A 19989-nucleotide genomic window follows, 5' to 3' on the forward strand; every position below is an offset into this window, starting at 1 on the left:
TTCTTCTCCCTTGCCATAAGGCATGTGTGATGCTCGTTGGGGAAGAGGGATGACTTGTTGAAGGCAGTGGCGGCGAGTCCTTCATTGTCGGAGTCGGAGGAGGAGCAATCCGAATCCCACTCCTTTCCGATATGTGCCTCGCCCTTGGCCTTCTTGTAATGCTTCTTCTTTTCCCTCTTGCTCCCGTGTTCCTGGTCACTATCATTGTCGGGACAGTTAGTAATAAAATGACCAAGCTTACCGCATTTGAAGCATGATCGCTTTCCCTTGGTCTTAGTCTTGCTTGGCTGTCCCTTGCGACCCTTTAGTGCCGTCTTGAATCTTTTGATGATGAGGGCCATCTCTTCATCATTAAGACCGGCCGCCTCAATTTGCGCCACCTTGCTGGGTAGCGCCTCCTTGCTCCTTGTTGCCTTGAGAGCAATGCGTTGAGGCTCATGGATTGGGCCATTCAACGCGTCGTCCACGTACCTCGCCTCCTTGATCATCATTCGCCCGCTTACAAATTTTCCAAGAATTTCTTCGGGCGACATCTTGATGTACCTAGGATTTTCACGAATATTGTTTACCAAGTGAGGATCAAGAACGGTAAATGACCTTAGCATTAGGCGGACGACGTCGTGATCCGTCCATCGCGTGCTTCCGTAGCTCCTTATTTTGTTGATAAGGATCTTGAGCCGGTTGTATGTTTGTGTCGGCTCCTCGCCCCTTATCATCGCGAATCGTCCGAGCTCGCCCTCCACCAACTCCATCTTGGTGAGTAAGGTGACGTCATTCCCCTCATGAGAGATCTTGAGGGTGTCCCAAATCTGCTTGGCATTGTCCAAGCCGCTCACCTTGTGATACTCGTCCCTGCACAAAGAGGCTAGCAACATAGTAGTAGCTTGTGCATTTTTATGGATCTGTTCATTAATAAACGAAGGGCTATCCGAGCTATCAAATTTCATTCCACTTTCCACAATCTCCCAAATGCTTGGATGGAGAGAAAATAGGTGAGTACGCATTTTGTGACTCCAAAATCCGTAGTCCTCTCCATCAAAGTGAGGAGGCTTGCCAAGTGGAATGGGGAGCAAATGAGCATTTGAGCTATGCGGAATGCGCGAATAATCAAAAGAAAAGTTTGAGTTAACCGTCTTTTGTTTGTCATAGTCGTTGTCGTTGTTGTCCTTTTGGGAAGAGGAAGATTCGTCGCTGTCGTCGTAGTAGACGATCTCCTTGATGCGCCTTGTCTTCTTCTTCTTCCCTTCCTTCCGTCTATGGCCCGAGCCGGAGTCGGTAGGCTTGTCATCTTTGGGCTCGTTGACGAAGGACTCCTTCTCCTTATCGTTGATCACGATTCCCTTCCCCTTAGGATCCATCTCTTCGGGCGGTTAGTCCCTTTCTTGAAGAGAACGGCTCTGATACCAATTGAGAGCACCTAGAGGGGGGGTGAATAGGTGATCCTGTAAAACTTAAACTTATAGCCACAAAAACTTGTTAAGTGTTAGCACAATAGTTGCCAAGTGGCTATAAAGGAGTCTCAACAACACAATACCACAAGAGATCAATCACAGAGATGACACAGTGGATTATCCCGTGGTTCGGCCAAGACCAACGCTTGCCTACTCCACGTTGTGGCGTCCCAACGGACGAGGGTTGCAATTAACCCCTCTCAAGCGGTCCAAAGATCCACTTGAATACCACGGTGTTTTGCTTGCTTTTTCTCAATCCCGTTTGCGAGGAATCTCCACAACTTGGAGCCTCTCGCCCTTACAATTGAAGTTCACAAAGAAGCACAGAGCAAGGGGGGAATGAGCAACGCACACAAGACTTCAAAAGATCAGAGCAACAACACGCACACAAGTAGCAACAAGAGCTCGCAACACAACTCAAAGAGTTCACAACTCCACAAGAGCTCTATATGTTATCACAATGAAACGAATGCGCGAGATCGATGTCTTGGTGCTTAGGAATGTTGTAGGAATGCTAGGTTGTATCCTCCATGCGCCTAGGGGTCCCTTTTATAGCCCCAAGGCAGCTAGAAGCCGTTGAGAACAAATCTGGAAGGCCATCCTTGCCTTCTGTCGTCGGGCGCACCGGACAGTCCGGTGCACACCGGACACTGTCCGGTGCCCGATTTCCTTCCTTAAACAGCGCAGCCGACCGTTGCCGACCATTGAAGATCTGGGAGCCGTTGGCGCACCGGACATGTCCGGTGCACACCGGACAGTCCGGTGCCCCCTTCCGACCGTTGGCCAGGCCACGTGTCGCGCGTAGATTCCTCGGCCGACCGTTGGCTCGGCCGACCGTTGGCTCACCGGACAGTCCGGTGCACACCGGACAGTCCGGTGAATTTTAGCCGTACGCCGTCGGCAAATTCCCGAGAGCGGCCTCTTCGCCCGAGGCAGCCTGGCGCACCGGACACTGTCCGGTGCACCACCGGACAGTCCGGTGCCCCAGACCGAAACAGCCTTTTGGCTGTACACAGCCAACTCTTCTCTTCTTTTCTTCTTCTTTCTGTTTCTAACACTTAGACAAGTATATTAGTACACAAAACCAATGTACTAAGGCTTAGAAACATACCTTTACTCATGATTTGCACTTTGTTCATCCATGGGCATAAATTCACATTTAAGCACTTGTGTTTGCACTCAATCACCAAAATACTTAGAAATGGCCCAAGGGCACATTTCCCTTTCACCGATTGGCGTACCCCGCCATCAACTAGCCCCACGACATGAAGACAGTAGCAGTGGTAGCAATGATCCAATCGGGGATCTGGAAGCCCAAGTTGAACAGCTTGGATCAGAACTCCGTCACAGGAACGATATATGGGTCGCGGATGGTGAAAGAATAAACGAATTGAGAACAGACATCCGCCACCTGCAAGACCAACTTGCTGAACGGGATCTAGTGCTCGATTGGGCTGTGAACTCTCATTCACTTGCTTGGGCCAAGGAAGCTAGAGCTCGAGCCCGCATGGAGGAGCTTAGCTCAGCTGTGGACAACTTGCAGGTTTATTGTAATACACTACATGAAGAAGTTCATGTATTGTATTCACAACTGCACCCTAACGTACCTGCGGATCCTGTCAGGATGGAAGCCGGACCTTCTGGAGTAGCGGGGGAAGCACTTGGTGGCGAACTGGACCTTTTCAGGCCCCCTCCCTCTATGAAGCTGGTTGACGAATTGTCTCCTACACCTGACAGCGAAGCTACCAAAAGTGACAAGAAGCTAGAGTAGTGTAGTATAGAAGTAGTAATAATGTGTAATAGGTAATGTAATCCTGTTGTAAATTCGAGTTTGTAACATTACCCTTTTCAAGTAATGTAAAATGGATGGTTTGCTTTGGCATGTTATATTTCTCCAAATGTTCTTTGCCTCAGATGTCGTCCAAGACTCGCGCACAGGATGGGGCAGGAACCTCCCATGGGAGGGAAGCAACCCCTAATCCACCCCCAGTACCTCCAACATTAGCTGAGGCCATTGCTGCCTTAGTTGATGCCACAGCTGACAACACCCGCTTTCTGCGAGAAATGGCGGGACAACAAATGCAGCAGCAAGGCGGGCAAGCGTATCTGCAAGGACCCCATGAAACGGCATATCTGGATTTCTCATAGACATGTCGCCCATTGTTTGTCAAGGCAGAAGATCCTCTGGAAGCGGATGAGTGGATCCACGTTATCGAACAAAAGTTTGGGCTTCTCTGATGTACGGAGACTCAAAAGCCCTTGTTTGCGACACAACAGTTGTGAGGCCCTGCCAGTACATGGTGGGGAAATTATGTAGCCGTTCAGCCGGCCGACCACCAAATTACATGGGATGAGTTCAAACTGGCTTTCCGGGAGCACTATATACCTGAAGGGGTGCTCCATATGAAGCAGGAGGAATTTATGAAGCTCAAGCAAGGTGGGGATACTGTCACTCAGTATCTCAACAAATTCAACCACTTGTCCCAATATGCTATCGATCAAGTCAACACGGATTTAAAGAAGAGAAATTGCTTCATGAGAGGCCTTAATGATCGAATGCAACGAAAGATGGCCACCTGCATTGATCTTTCTTACGGAAGAGCTGTCAGCACGACACTGGCAGTTGAAACCAAATATGCAGGCTCAGGAAAATCAAAGGGTTATGGAGGCGATAGGCCCAATCAGGGGCCTGAGAAAAGACAAAGGTTGGTAATCCGACCTTTTAATCAGAATCGTTCTTCATCACGCCCACCCTCCTACCCTTTCAAACAACCGGTTTTTATCCGTCCTACCACTACCCCCACCACAACAAATCAGCCGGGTGCCCCTGGTACTCGTTTCCCCGCTCTCCCAAGTTCTTCAACAGACTGCTTTAATTGTGGAAAGTCTGGACATTTTATCAAGGACTGTCCATACCCGAAGCAGAATCGATCAAATAATCAGCAGAGTTCTGGGAGTTCCGCTCAAGTCAAGAGAAATGCGGCAAACAATACAGTAGGCAAAAATATGAGGAAAAAAGGGCGGATTTATTATACTCAAGTGGCCACAACACCGGAAGCCGAACTAGTTATGATGGGTACGTTTCTCGTGGCCAATCACCTTGTCGTTATCCTTTTTGATTCTGGCGCTTCACATACATTCATAAGCAAGAAGTTTGTGGAGCAACATTGCATTCCATACCATGAATCAAGGGAAGGGTTTATAATTCATTCGCCTGGGGGACAAATATTTACTAAAGAAGTGGCTTACCATGTGCCCGTAACATTGGCTGAATGGGACATTCCTACAAACATGATTGTTCTAAAAGGCCAAGACATAGATGTAATTTTGGGCATGAATTGTTTAGCCCAGCATAAAGCAATCCTCAACACTGATCTGAGAACCATCAGGTTGAGTTATGGCCAAGAAGAAGTTCTTTTGTCTATCCTCGTAGCTATTCCAGCTAAACCGTGTGGCAGAGTATATGAAGCCATCAGACCAGAGATCCAAGATATTCCGGTAGTATGTGAATTCCCGGACGTCTTCCCGGAAGATCTGCCTGGATTGCCTCCAGAAAGGGATGTAGAATTTGTGATTGAGTTGAATCCCGGTACGGCTCCTATTTCTAGAAGGTCGTACCGAATGCCTCCAAATGAACTGGCAGAACTCAAGACCCAATTATAAGATCTACTTGAAAAAGGATTCATCCGACCAAGTTCATCACCTTGGGGTTGTGCCGCCATCTTTGTCAAAAAGAAGGACCAAACACTACGGATGTGCGTGGATTATAGACCCCTTAATGAGGTCACTATCAAGAATAAGTACCCTCTTCCCCGGATTGACATTCTATTTGATCAACTTACCGGAGCTCGGGTATTCTCTTAGATTGACCTCAGGTCGGGTTATCATCAGATCTGTATCCAACCCGAAGATATACCAAAGACCGCATTCACCACGCGGTATTTATTATTTGAATATTTGGTTATGTCTTTCAGATTAACAAATGCTCCTGCCCACTTCACATATCTGATGAACTCGGTATTTATGCCCGAGTTGGACAAATTTGTGGTGGTATTCATTGACGATATCTTAATATACTCCAAGAATGAAGAGGAGCATGCTCGGCATTTGCGGATCGTATTAACGCGCTTAAGGGAACACCAGTTATATGCTAAGTTCAGTAAGTGCGCATTCTAGCTGGAGGAGATCCAATTTCTGGGACATGTATTATCTGCCAAGGGGATTGTAGTGGATCCTAGCAAAGTCAAGGATATTTTGGAGTGGAAACCCCCAACCACTGTACATCAAGTCCGAAGTTTCCTTGGACTGGCTGGTTACTATCGCCGATTCATTCTAGATTTTTCCAAGCTTGTGAAACCAATCACAAGTTTATTGAAGAATGACACCAAATTCATTTGGTCTTCAAAATGTAATGAAGCCTTTGAGCAGCTGAAAGTATTATTAACCACTGCTCCGGTATTGGCTCAACCGGACATTGAAAAGCCCTTTGATGTGTATTGTGACGCATCAGGCAGTGGTCTCGGTTGTGTTCTAATGCAAGAAGGCCGAGTAATAGCTTATGCTTCAAGGCAGTTGCGCCGGCATGAGGAACATTATCCAACTCATGACCTGGAGTTAGCTGCGGTGGTTCATGCCCTAAAAATATGGCGTCATTATCTGCTGGGGAATGTATGTCACATTTATACAGATCATAAGAGCTTGAAGTACATCTTTACCTAGTCAGAGCTTAATATGAGACAAAGGAGATGGCTCGAGCTGATAAAAGATTATGAATTAGAGATTCACTATCACCCAGGCAAAGCTAATGTAGTGGCAGATGCGTTAAGTCGTAAGGCTTTCTGTCATTGCCTTACCATGAAGACTTCTGACATTATGTTATGCCAAGAAATGGAGAAGTTGAACCTAGGAATGATTCAGCATGGAACTTCACATCACTTGAAGCTTGAGTCTGTCATCCTGCAAAGAATAATTGACGCACAAAGAAATGATGAGGGAATGAAACACATTCATGAGAAAATAGAAGCCGGTAAAGCCAACTGCTTCAGAAGAGACGATCAAGGTGTTGTATGGTTTAACAACCGCATAGTTGTGCCTAAGGATGATGAGGTCCGCCGGCAAATTCTAGATGAAGCACATCTTAGTCGCTATTCTATTCATCCCGGACGCACAAAGATGTATCATGATTTAAAACAGCATTATTGGTGGACAAAAATGAAGATTGAAATTGTACGCTATGTGGCAAAATGTGACACTTGTAGATGTGTCAAAGCCATACATATGAAGACTGCTGGTCCATTGCAGTCCTTACCTATACCAACATGGAAATGGGAGGATATAAGCATGGACTTTATTGTGGGATTGCCTAGGACCGCAAAGGGGTATGATTCTATTTGGGTTATCATTGATCGACTTACGAAGATCGCCCATTTTCTCCCAGTCAAAGTAAAGTATCCAATAATCGCATATGTGGAACTATATATTGCTCGTATCCTCAGTTTACACGGTGTTCTGAAGACAATAGTGTCGGATCGTGGACCTCAATTCGTATCCAAATTCTGGGAAGAACTTCACAAATCCTTGGGTACTAAATTGCTCCATAGTTCGGCCTATCATCCTCAAACTAGTGGGCAAACTGAAAGGGTAAATCAAATACTTGAAGATATGTTGCGAGCATGTGTTCTGGAATTCCCACAGACATGGGATGATTGTTTACCATTAGCGGAGTTCTCATATAATAATAGCTATCAAGAAAGCATTAAGATGGCACATTTTGAAGCCTTGTATGAACGACGGTGTCGTACTCCGTTAAATTGGTCTAAACCAGGTGAAAGAAATTTCTTCATACCTGATATGGTAAAGGAGACAGAAGAGAGAGTTCAACGAATAATTCATAATTTGAAAGAAGCTCAAGCTCGTTAGAAGAGTTATGCAAACAAGCGACGACAACCCTTGTACTTTCTAATTGGAGATATGTCTACCTAAAAGTTTCACCAATGAAGGGTGTATCACGTTTCGGGGTAAAGGGGAAGCTTGCACCTCGATACATTGGTCCTTTTCCTATCCTTGAAAGATATGGACCAGTGGCATACCGACTCCAGTTACCCGAAACATTGTCTGTCGTACATAATGTGTTCCACGTGTCTCAATTGAAGAAGTTTCTTCGAGTTCCCGATCGAACCATTGAAGTAACGGATGTTGCCTTAGAACCAGACTTGACATATTCGGAGCATCCTATTCGAGTCTTGGATCAAAAGGACAGGATTACCCGAAGAGAAACTCTCAAGTTTTACAAGATACAGTGGAACCAGCATTCAGAAGATGAGGCTACATGGGAAACTCAGAACTTTTTAGAAAAGGATTCCCAGGCTTTTTAGCCTCATGTAATTTATAAAGTGTATACAATTGTTGCAATAAAGGAATGAGCCCCAAACCACCCCTGCCTTGTACCAAAAATAAGGAAATAAAGATATGTCGCGTTTCCTTTTCCATTACTTGCCCTAGGACTTTTAATCTCGGGACGAGATTCTTTTATGGGGGGAAGGATGTAACACCCCTGGTGTTACTGCCACTAAAACTTGAGCATAACATCATAAGCATTGACATATCATGTGTTTGTCACACCTAGAATGCATTCACTAGGCAAAAGTTCAAACAAGTTGTATTGATGTGACATTTCATAAGTGAAACCCTAGGGTACAGTGTTTAACCCTAGATTGGGCTTAATAGAGCAAACAAGGCCTAATAAGAGAAAACTTCAAAACTCAATTGAAATAGTCATAAAATGTCACCATGAATAGACTTAAAGGGTATCCAAACCCTAGAAGTATCAAAAAACCTAAAAAGAACCCTGGAAAGCCCTAGACTTAAACCCTAGGGGGCTAAGTGCAAAACTAGTGCACTTTTGGACTAAAGTGCAAAAACCATGAAATTAAGGCACCTTAAGTCATATGGTTCACAAGTATGTAGATTTGCAACCTAAACCTTGAGATTTGGACCTATTTGCAAAAAGCCCTATTTGAGCTCTATTGGGATTAAGTCTGAAATTCGATGTAATTGGCTCAACTTTGGGGCCTTGTAACTTCCAAACCATAAGGATTTTGCCCTAGGTCAACACATCAAAAGTCTAGAGCTATTATAGGAGAATAACTTTGATACAAACATCTTCTTCAGTTGTTACACAAAAATTAAAGAAACTGCAACCCAAAGTTGCTCTATCAGGATGGTGTTGGATAACTGAAACTGAAATTGAAAGCAGGAATGGTCACAGTGGTATGGAGGCCAAATTGGACGCGCCATATCTTTGAATTCACTCAATTTTGACCCAAGTATCCTATAGTAAGTTTGAAGATGGTTGTTAGGTGAACAAACTTTATTAATGAAGTTTGCTCTATCCTTAACAAGAATCAAGAGATCGAGAGGCTGGAAGGTGGTCGTTTCAGGAAAAAACTGAAGATCAAACTTTGCAAATATTTGAAGAACACGGGTAAAAGATCTACGGCACTGTTGAATCAGATGAGCTCGAGCGATCCAGTGGGGGAATCGATCCGGGGGAGGATAGCTTCGAACGTGGCACCATCTCATGAGTTCAGCCGGGCGTGGCCGGAGTTATTCACCGGTGGCCGCCGTGGCTCGGTCAATTCCACCGCGGTGTCATCCATGCCTTGCTCCTCCCTTACTGTACCTCTTCTATACGTGGTTGCCATGCGTGAGCAAAGCCTTCCGCGGTCACTGATTGTTAGCCGGACCACCGTGGCTATAAATAGCGCCATGGACCACGGCGAGGTATTCACATCTCCACCAGTGAGCTCAGTTGAAGTCCAAATTCGCGGAATCCTCTCCACCTCTCCCAAAATTGGTAGTGCACGGTGAAACTATAGTTCCTTACGGCCGTGTAGCCCCAATCTCACCTCCCAATTCCACCCAGAACCGTCGCGACGCCATTTTCCCCCTTTTCTGTCACCAGCGAGCACAACTTCTCCGCGCTCCGTGGCCGGACTACTCTGGTATGGCTCTGCACTTCTCAAGTGTTGTTTTAGCAGCTCTGTATACCCGTGAAGCTCATCGTAGCAACCATTTGACCAATTCGGGCATGATTCCATGGGAACACAGGCTCAACGTCGCGGTTTCCGCCGTGTGCGTGTGTAGGACGTTCTCTAAGTGTACAAACCAAAATTGAAGGCTGTTCTTGAGTCGCCTTGGGTCGGTAATGCTCACCCCGTAGCTAATTTGGACAGTCGCCACCGGTCATGGCCAGTACGAGCCGCGGGGTGATCGATGGCAAGCGTGCTGTGGCCATGGGTCTCATTGGAGAAGAAACAAAAGCCGAGGGACCTATGTGTGATTGTCAGTGAGACAATGAATAGTGGATGAGGGCTCTTAATGAGTTATCCAGGCTAGCGGGGGCCTCTGTGCAAATCTGCCAGCGCGCGCGCCGACGCTTTTCTCTAGTAGTGGGCCGACTTGGGCCGGTTGCAGTCCAACACTATTCCAATCTTTTTCTTTTTCTACCAGAGCTAAAGAAATTCTAGAAAATTGTAGAAAAATGCTAAAAATGCAAGACCAATTTTGCTAGGCTTCTAACTTCTTATAGTATTTAATAAAAATAGTTTCATGATTTTTAGTCCAAATAGGAACTTATAGAGCATTTAAAATAGTCAAAAACCATGCTTCTGGATTTTTAGGGAATAAAAAATAAATCCAAAAATCACTAAACTTTTAGGGTAAACTCTAACTAATATCTAGAAGCCTTGGGTAAAGTTTGTTATGTTTTGGACCATGTCTGATACTTAGAACCCAAAACCCTAGCCCCCTGCCCTTTGAATTTCACTATTGACTCCGAAAACTCTAGTTTCTCGAAGATCCGTGAAGGAAAGTTGTATTCAAGACCATAGATAATAAACTTTTATTATCTTTGCACCTTCATGAGCATAACATGAGCATTCATTATTATATTTGGCTATATTTAGAAAACGAGGAGGAAGTAGAAGTTGAAGAGACAAGGACTTCATCACCACTACCACCTGAAGAACATCAGGTAGGCAACTGTTTTTATTTTGATATCTGCGCAACAGAGCCTGATTCACCAGTAACACAAGGCAAGCCCCGGTGCATTTTCTACCTCCTTGTTCCTTTTAAAATCTTTCTCCCTTGCTTGATGCATTAGGTAATAGGAGTTGTGTGCTAAACCAATTCCTGCATTTCCTTCCTTGGATTGGATTACTTCTCCTTAAATCCCTGTTTTACAAAAGGTTTTTCTTATGCTTAGTTTTGCTCTAGAAAAACAAAATGTTTTGTTTTCACAAAAGATGATGTTGCAAAGTGGGTGGGATGTTTTTCAAAAACAAAACTTGATGGTGGATCCATCATGGCCATGATGGGTTCAACATCGGAAAAGATGTACCTCTGTCATGTACCAAACTTTGGGTTTGAAATAATTAAGCTGAGACCGGGCGGGTGACTTGCACGAGAAGAGAGTCTCGGTGTAGTGTCTCCGTCTGAGTCGATTAAGGACCGTCTCGATGTAGGCTTGATGATCGAGGACCCTTTAACTGGTCACATGCCTCGTCATGGGTAAGCTTTGCCTCGAGCAGACTAATACCAGAATAAGATAACACGCAATGGGAGTGGAGAGATGGCGAGAGTAGCGTGTACCCTCTGTGGCAAGAGGCCGGACGGTGGTGTATCTATGCTCTCGGTTGGCGTGAACCTGATCTGGTCTTAAGAACCCCAGTGGCGAGTTGACATATGCAAGGGTTAAGTGCTACATATGTCGTGTGATTAGAGATCCTCAGCTGAGTATAATTGATTCGGATCGCCATAACTTTGCGAACATGAAGACTTGGTCACTACCCTATACGTAGCAATCCAGTAAATAAGAAGGGTTGTTAAGAAATTGGCTAGTATAGGTCAAGTGATTGAACTAGGGTAGAAAAAACTATAGTTGCAGGTAATTTTACCTAACTTGATAAATAAAACTGGATTTTTAAGGATTCACTATTAGTAAGCATTTCTGCAAACAGAGTCATTGATTATTGATAAGCTTTACCTTGACTCCCTTAAAGCCAACATATCCTTGAGAGTCTTTTACTTTGTCGGGTAAGTCTTGCGAAAGTACACTTCGTACTCAGGGCTTTGTCCCATGTTGTTTTAGGTGAAGAAGTAGTAAACTTTTGTTGCTTCTCTTTCAAGGTGGTACCGAAAGAAGAGAATTAAGACTAAAGCTGCGGGAGGAAAGGCCCTCCGTTAAAAACTTTTACTGTTTATTTGGGAGGGGTTTTTGCCTCCCATGTTTTGTAATAATAATACTCAACACTCATATATTTTGTTCTGGTCTGTAACTATATAACTATGTCTTACTTTTCAATAAAAGTAAGTTATTGTAACTGCTTCCGCACTTTCGTATCTCCGATGTATTGTAATATCTGCGTGACGGGTGAAACGCTCTTGAAAAAGGTAAGGAATTCAGATATCGAACTTGTCAAGTGATCAGGTGCACCTGTAGGGTTGTATGAAGTCCATTGGACAAGGACAACTGTAGGTGGGCCTAATGACTTGGAGGTTCTGTCACATATTATCAATCTTTCATTATGTAATTATGTTACTCTTATATGTATATTATTATCATATAGTTGTTTATAGATGAGATTATATATGATATGGACATGTTTTATTTTATCTTTATGATTTTCGACCATTACTGATGCATTTTCGTTCAGATTAATTGATGCATTTTCGTTCAGATTAATTTGTTTCTATCATTCCACATATCCTATGTAATGTCCTTATGACAATTTAGATTTCAAATTAAAATGTGCTCACTCCATCCCAAAATAAAATTTGTTTACTTTTTAGTTGATTCACATAATAATTAATGTATTCGTTTTATTTGTCTAGATGCATATCTACTTGAATATAGATATAAAAATCAAGAGCTAAAACGACTAATAGTTTAGAACAGAGAGTAACAATAGGTTACTTGAATATAGACATAAAAATTAAGAGCTAAAACGACTAATAGTTTAAAACAGAGGGAGTAACAATAGGTTTATTCGACCAATTCTGCCGATTTACATCCCTGCTGAGGACGTTCCATCTCTTTGCTCTCCTTATCCAATCCGCAACTGCGTCATGAATTCATGGGAAATGTACTGCTCTGGACGCAGAATCGTATCCGCGCATCATTCACAGTTCCAAATCGCTCTTCATTCAGATACCGCTTGGCTTTGGACGCAGATCGTATATTTGTAGGCGCGTACATTCTTCGCAGTTCAATATATCTCTTCATTCAGATAGTCGCGAAAACGACAGAAAGGAAAACAACAGAAAGTCATGGCATTACCGAGAACATTTCGGAACCGACCACGTTGGACTGGGGCAAGCCCTTGTTTGGGTACTGATTGGATGTCTTTGGGTGAGATATCATTGTGTCATAACATCATGTGCCCAACCAGATCATCCTTCACTCACAATGCACGCCATAAAACAGCAAAATATGTTGGTAATACATACTCCCTCCGTTTCTTTTTAATTGTCGTTAGATAGTTCAATTTTACACTATTCAGCGACAACTAAAACGAAACGGAGGGAGTAATAAATAAGCAGACCTGGAATAAGCAGAAACATAGGGAACAGGGATTTAGATTGATGATATATAATGCAGACCTGGAAGGAAACGTTGCTTTAACTCGGTTGCTCCCATACATCGTTCTAGAATAAGTTCAAATGCTCTATATTCGTTAGGACAACAGCTTTGAGGATCTGTCATAACCAAGTCTACAACTCGGGATGCAGAACACAAGCACACACGGCCCATAGCCAGTCATCAGACATAAACACCACTTGCAAGAAGCACGAACAGAGACCCAAAGCCCTGTGGAACAATCAAAGATAACAAGCATGAATCGATCAACTTTCTGAAATTGGAAAAAAAACCAAAAGCTAAGGATGCGAGAGACCCAATACTATGCGGAATTGTAGAACCAAAATGTTCTGCGTAAGGCTTATACCAAGAAAACAGAAGCAACAACTGCTGTTGCGATCTCCTTTGACAGGCTACGGCTCCTCCGGGATGAAGTTGCTTCATAACTGAAACAGATAAAACATTATCAACAAATTGTGGATACTTTGCTCTCCTCATTAAAGCTCTAATGATTTTAGGCTCTACAACTCTACTATTTGTACCTATGAAATTTGAAAGCTTTGTTCTGGATTCATTTCACAGTATTTATAATTCAACCATGGCTTATTTGGAACAATTTGTTGTGCCCTGGCAGCTTGCCAGATTCCAATTATTGGCAAACAATTTTTACATAAAACAAATGTCAAGTTTAATGCTGGCACTGAATTGTCAATTCCTACAACCTGCTCCTGGTTATTTCATTTAGTGACATATAGAGCTGCCAGAAAATTGTCAATTCGTAAAAGGCTATCTCCATCAGCTCTCCTATCTTATCTCCTATCATATCCCCTATTTTAAACTCCACTCTGTAAACAGTGTTGTCTACAGTGTAAAACAGTTTACACGCTCATATACACGATCTGCTGGACACATCCTAACCGATGTCAAGAAAGCTAGAGAAGTAGCAGGATCAGCATCACGAGTTATTTTCAAATTAGTTTGTTTGAGGATTGGATTAGTTTGGTAGTTAAGAGATCATATTACATGGAAGATTGGTTTGTTAGGAGATTTGGATTAAGTTTACTAGGTTGTTAGTAGCTTTAATGAAATGCAAATGTACTGGACCACTCTATATAAGGCCTGATGCAATCTGGGAGACGAACAAGGTTTGGCATCATCATCCCATTTAACCCCTACCATCTGCTTCCGCCCTTCAATTGTCATATGCACTACAACCACCATAACAAACACATGTTGGAAAAAAGAACCTGCAATCTTGACCAGACCTCAGGGCTCGAATGTAATACCCAACTTTGTAAACTATATTAAGGAGAGAATTCTCTTACGTATTTTTGCCACTGTTCAACTAAATATGAGAGCACCACATCGAAAAGCAAGTAAACAATTAATAATATTGAGAATAACCGTGCATCATGTTGGTTTTGTTGTATGTGCATCTAGTAAAAATAATAGCCACAATAAGAAAATAAATTAATGTCACAAAATTGAAGATTTAATATCTATTTGGGATATTCGAGAATGAGAAATAATCAAGAAAAGGAAAAGAAGAGAGAAGAAAAGGAAAACAATATTCTATAAAGAAACAAAAATAGATGAGTAAATATACTTTTGTAAGGGCACTTTTATTTGATCACTTAATCTGGGTGTGAAACTCACAACACATTTGAATTCAAATACTAGATTTTTGAACTTAAAAAGGGAAATTAAAACCATAAAATGTAAAAGAAAAAGAGAGAAGAATAGGGCATACTCCCCATGACCGGATGGGCCAAATCTGCGCGGCCCACTCCATCCTTTCCCCCACACAGCCCAGCGCGCGCTCACTTCTCCTGCCGGCATGTGGGCTCCACTGCTCATCCTCACTAGCGCTGGACGCTCTGGCACCTAAGACGCTGGCGCGTGGGACCAGCCTGTCGGATTCTTCACCTTCGTAACAGACGGGGCGACAAACCGGGGGTTGTTGGGGTTCAAGCCCGAAAATCCCTCTGGTCCCTTCGCCCAAGCCTCGCGGCCCTCTCCCTGTGGCTATAAAGATCGACAGCGAAGCATTTTCTTTTCGTCTGGGGCGCGCGGTCGTGCTGTGTGGAACCCGTGAACCCAGTTGGCGCAGTCGAGCGAATGAGTGGGGAGCCGCCGGGAGTGAAACTGATGGACGCCGCCGTTCGAGGTCCAGATTCAAGCTTGGGAGCTTAAGGGTGTTGTAAGGAAGATGGATGATAGAAGCTCCAGGCAATGGATCGGGGGAATCGACAGGAATTTGTCGTCGGATCTCGGGCGCCACCGTGGAACCGCACTTCACCGTGGATGGTGCTGTCCGTGCGTCAATCGACAGTAAGATCTCTCCCATCTGATTCACTATGACCTGAACTTTATTTTCGCGCAATAGTAATCGAGAGCCTTGCTTGGATTTATGTTGCGCGTAGTTGCCGACAATGGCGCCACCGTGGAACTGTGCGGGATCCGCCGTGGACCCTGTTTGGGGAAGAAGCCCCTCCTGCCGTCGGATCCACGTTGTGCGCACTGGATTAGATCTAGGGGTAACCAAATACGAGCCGTTGATTAGAATTGAACGGATGTGATTCGAGCACGCGTACACCCCTTCGCGTGATCGAATACGGGCCGTGGATCTAGGATCTTGCGATCAGGATTCGATCGTAGTCGTTTTAAATCTAGATCGTAGATCGTCGATCCGACGGAACCATGCGTGTACCGTTTCATTGTTAGGATGAATCTAATCGTAGCCCTAGATTCCTGATCGTGCGGCCAGCGCGATCCGATACCCCTTCGGCGTGGCAATTTCGCATAAGAGACCCTCGGCTTTTCCTATACCAACCCGCCGTCCACCTAGTTTATATCCTGTGTCTTGGAATTATTACACCGAGACCCATGCACTTCATAGATTTTAGGGCGCAATCCAGGGAAAATAGAAAATCAGGGAAATTGATTTATAAAATGAATTTCTTATATAAAAACAATTCCAGAATTTTGTAAAATCCATAGGAAATTCATACTAAGTCCAAATGAGTCCATTCCAGTTCCTATAATTTTGTAATATTATGGTTTATCATCTAGTACCACTGTTTCACATGAAAGTCATATTAAAATTTATATCCTATTTAATCTTGTACAAAACACATAGAATATTCAGGAAATCGTATCTCCTCCGTTTTAACTCCGATTTGATCCGTTCAAGTTCCGTTAGTCTCGTAACAACGCGTAGAGTATTATTATTTAGTTTTTTCTTATGTTTGGTGTGATGTTAATTTTATCTATACCATGTTTGTTTGTATTGCTACGACTAGCGCGAGGACATGTGTCATCTGAAAAGCAAGTTGGTACCTGGAATCTCAAGTGCCAGGCAAGTTGTGCCCTTGATCACTTACTTTCCCAGCCATGTTCTTATTAATTTTAATGATCTGCATAGGATAATTTTGATGGGAGCCTTTATGTTACCCCAGTTTTGATTACCTCTATACCTTGTTCACCCCTGAAATATTTTTGGGTAGTACTTGCTATTGCTTTATGTGGATTGGGTATGGAGATGCACTATTCATGACTATTCTGTTATTAACTTGTTATTATTATTGTTCATGTTAAGATCATTAAATTAATGGGAACATGGAGCGACCACCCGGGAAAACAGTGCTACCACAAGGGTATAATGGGACGCCCTTGGCTGACTAATTAGGAAAGCTAGTGGAAGACTACCTTACCCGAAAGGGGCAAGGGCAGTAGGGGAGAGGTCAGTGCGGGGAGGTCCCTGGTTGATTTTGCTGCGATGGCTGTCAGCCAGGAACCCTGTACTGGATCTTCCTATAAACTGTAGCGGGTTTTCGGAAGCTAGTGGAACTTTGTAAAGGCCTCGTAGTGGATCCCTAGCCATTCACCTCGGTAGTGTCTAAGGGCCTTGCAAACCCAGGCAACATGGGATACACGACTTGTGGGTAAAGATGCGCAACCTCTGCAGAGTGTAAAACTAGTATACTAGCCGTGCTCACGGTCAAGAGCGGCTCGGACCCTCACATGATTAATTATGGAACTTAAATTCAATTTGACATTTGCATCGCATTTGGGATTATTTTACTATTACTGTTCTTTATTATTATTAAGGTTTGGTATTTACTTACACTTAGTAATTGCTAATAAAATTTTGACCAACTTATAAAAGCAATGCTCAGCCTCAACCTCTGTTTCATTGATCAGCCTTACACTACATGAACTCCCACCTTTGGTGAGTTCATGCCACATTATTCCCCACGACTTGTTGAGCTATGAACGTATGTGAGCTCACTCTTGCTGTCTCACACCCCCCCCCCCCCCCACAGGAGAAGAACAGGTGGTCGAAGAGGAGCCGCCTAACACTGAGGAGTTCGATCTGATCTAGGTGGCGTGTCTCGGTCGACATTGGCGCCGACGATCCTTAGTTCGTTTTATAATTATTCTTTTATTTTGTAATAAGCCTTCCGCTATGTAATAAATACTCTGATGTTTTGTGACATTTATCTCTATACACTCTGTTATTATATATGTTGTCTTCTTTGGCGCATGTATGAGATGCACCTGGCTTTGTTCCTTAAATCCGGGTGTGACATCGAAACTGTAGGCACTTGAGCACAAATTGATGGAAATACATTGCGTTGAAATTGAAATGTAAATCAAGATCAAAATCAAAGCAGAAATGCACAACACATGATGGGTACGCCAGCATGTGATATTTGACCAAAGAAAACAAACATAAGATTAAATTTGGGAATTTAGACAAGCACAATAATATACAGGGAGATCCTCATGTAACTGAAAGTAACCATAAGATTAAATTAGGACTTTAAAAAAACAATATTACATGAGGAGAGCCTTCTTGTACTGAAAGTGCTGGATATTATCTTTATAGATTTCTTAGTACAACTGTTAGACTAGGAATGATAGTTCTGTTAGGCAATGAATTCACACACATAAAGGAAGAAACAAATAGTCAGTTGCATTCACAAAAAGTTTCTTCAAGAGTTGGTCAGGGTCAGCACCACAGACTCGGTTAATCAAGGTACCAGGCAGCAGTTTGTGTATGCATAGTCAGACAAGGTATGTGTGTTTTTCTCCAATAAATAGTTAATTCTACTAACAAAGTTATATGGTGCATGTTCTATTTCAGCAAACAACTTACCAACCCAGTATAAAAAGATTCAACAGGTCAAAAAGGAAATCCCTCTGAAACAAGCACCAGAGTTAAATGCTACTATACTCCAAAATGCCCATCAGGTTCCACTGGTTGCTGTTGCAACTTCAAAATCACCCCAAAATGCCACAGGCAAGAATGTTCTCATCAAACCTAAACCCACACTCCAATTCATGAAAACAGTAAGCACCAACCCCTGTGTGCCATCCAACATTACAGAAACACCCACGGCGACTAATAATAATCCATGACTGTCCCACCATGAATGGAGTTTTCCCCTAGCAGCATAGAAAATAGATGCTAAAACTCGACAGCTAAATACATCAGATGAGGGCAACAGATGAGATCTCCAATCGGAACGAGCGGGCAGGTCAATACACCCTACCAATAAACTCAGCAGACACGAGGCATGTGCGGGTAAACACATCAGATCAGGGCACCAGGCAAGTGAATGACTCGTCTGCCAAATCCGCAAGGTACAGTAACAGATGACGGACGAACAGGACTCACATGAAGAAGGAGGCGGTGAACATGAGGCCTACGGATACCATGACGACGGCCAGCGTCGGGTACCACTCCACCGGCACGGGGCTCGAGATTGCCTTCGCCGCCTGCGACACGAATCCCCTGGGTCAGCACAGCGGGCTCCCAAGCAGAACCCTGGATCTACGCAAGAGAAGGCAGTGGAGAGTTCACCATTCCGTGAGATCTGCTGCCGCTGTAGTCGCCGCCCGCTCCGCCTGCCTCGTCGCCCCCTTGTCGCCGCCGCGATGCACAAACAACTTTGTGACGACCAGAGCCAAATGGATCCGTCCGGGACGATCGCAAGTTTTAGTGGGCTTCGGATCCGAATAATGGGCTGCCGCATGGTTACGTCCCTGTTTGTTTTAGCTTTTTTTTGGGCTTCTGACCACCAAAAGCTGTTGCGGACTGCCAAACGCTCAGCTTTTCAGTCAGCTTCTATAAAATTCGTTTAGGTAAAAATCATTCAACATCAACATAAACATATAATCGGTTGAATCGTTGCAATAATAGGAATCTGTCACTTTCTAGATCCTGAGTCCTATGGACACATTTATCTTCTTCCGCACGTAATCCTAATGATACTCAGATTCTCTACACAGCTAGATTCTTCCCACAGCCAGATTCTCAGAAAAGTTGGTCAGAAAAAAGCTGAACCAAACAGACCCTACGGACAGGAAACAAAAACAACGGTTTGTTCCTTTTATGGGATAGCCCAACGGGCCAACGAGCCTCACAGACAGGCCTCTTGAGCAACTGGAGTATCAAAGACCCATTGACCGACAAAAAATGATCTATACAGATAGCTAGTGCTAGGACTTAGAGGGTGTTTGAATGTACTAGAACTAATAGTTAGTTGCTAAAATTAGCTGTCGGTGTTTTGGGTCCGACCGCACACCCGGGGTTGCCCCTCAAGATGTTTCTAGGAGTAGGACGCTGTCGACGACTGTAGCAAAATGGTTCGTGCCGATCGCACGAGGGACAGTGGACAAGATTTACAGGTTCGAGCCGCTTAGAGATGTGTAATACCCTACGTCCTGGTGAGTATGTGAGCGTGGTTACAAGAGGGCTCTCTGGATTGAAGACACAGAGAGTTGATGTGGGTGGCTAAGTAAGATAGGGTCGATCGTTCTAAAGGGGTGCCCCCTAGGCCTTATATACTCGACCGTGGGGCAGTACATGGGGATATGATAACAACAAGTAGC

General features: G+C 43.8%; 1 protein-coding gene across 1 annotated transcript; it reads right to left on the bottom strand.

Moving 5' to 3' along the window:
- Window positions 1-13060: 13060 nt before the first annotated feature.
- Window positions 13061-19118, bottom strand: LOC100276129 (uncharacterized). The gene is made up of 4 exons (NM_001367839.1): window positions 18959-19118; window positions 18773-18873; window positions 13457-13535; window positions 13061-13320 (listed from the first exon to the last, which is right to left on the bottom strand). The coding sequence occupies exons 1-4, from the start codon at window positions 18959-18961 to the stop codon at window positions 13273-13275; spliced, it is 231 nt and encodes a 76-aa protein (NP_001354768.1). The 5' UTR covers window positions 18962-19118; the 3' UTR covers window positions 13061-13272.
- Between the last annotated feature and the right edge of the window lie 871 nt (window positions 19119-19989).

The sequence above is a fragment of the Zea mays genome, chromosome 9, assembly GCF_902167145.1.
Source record: "Zea mays cultivar B73 chromosome 9, Zm-B73-REFERENCE-NAM-5.0, whole genome shotgun sequence".
In the NCBI taxonomy this organism is placed as follows: Eukaryota; Viridiplantae; Streptophyta; class Magnoliopsida; order Poales; family Poaceae; genus Zea; species Zea mays.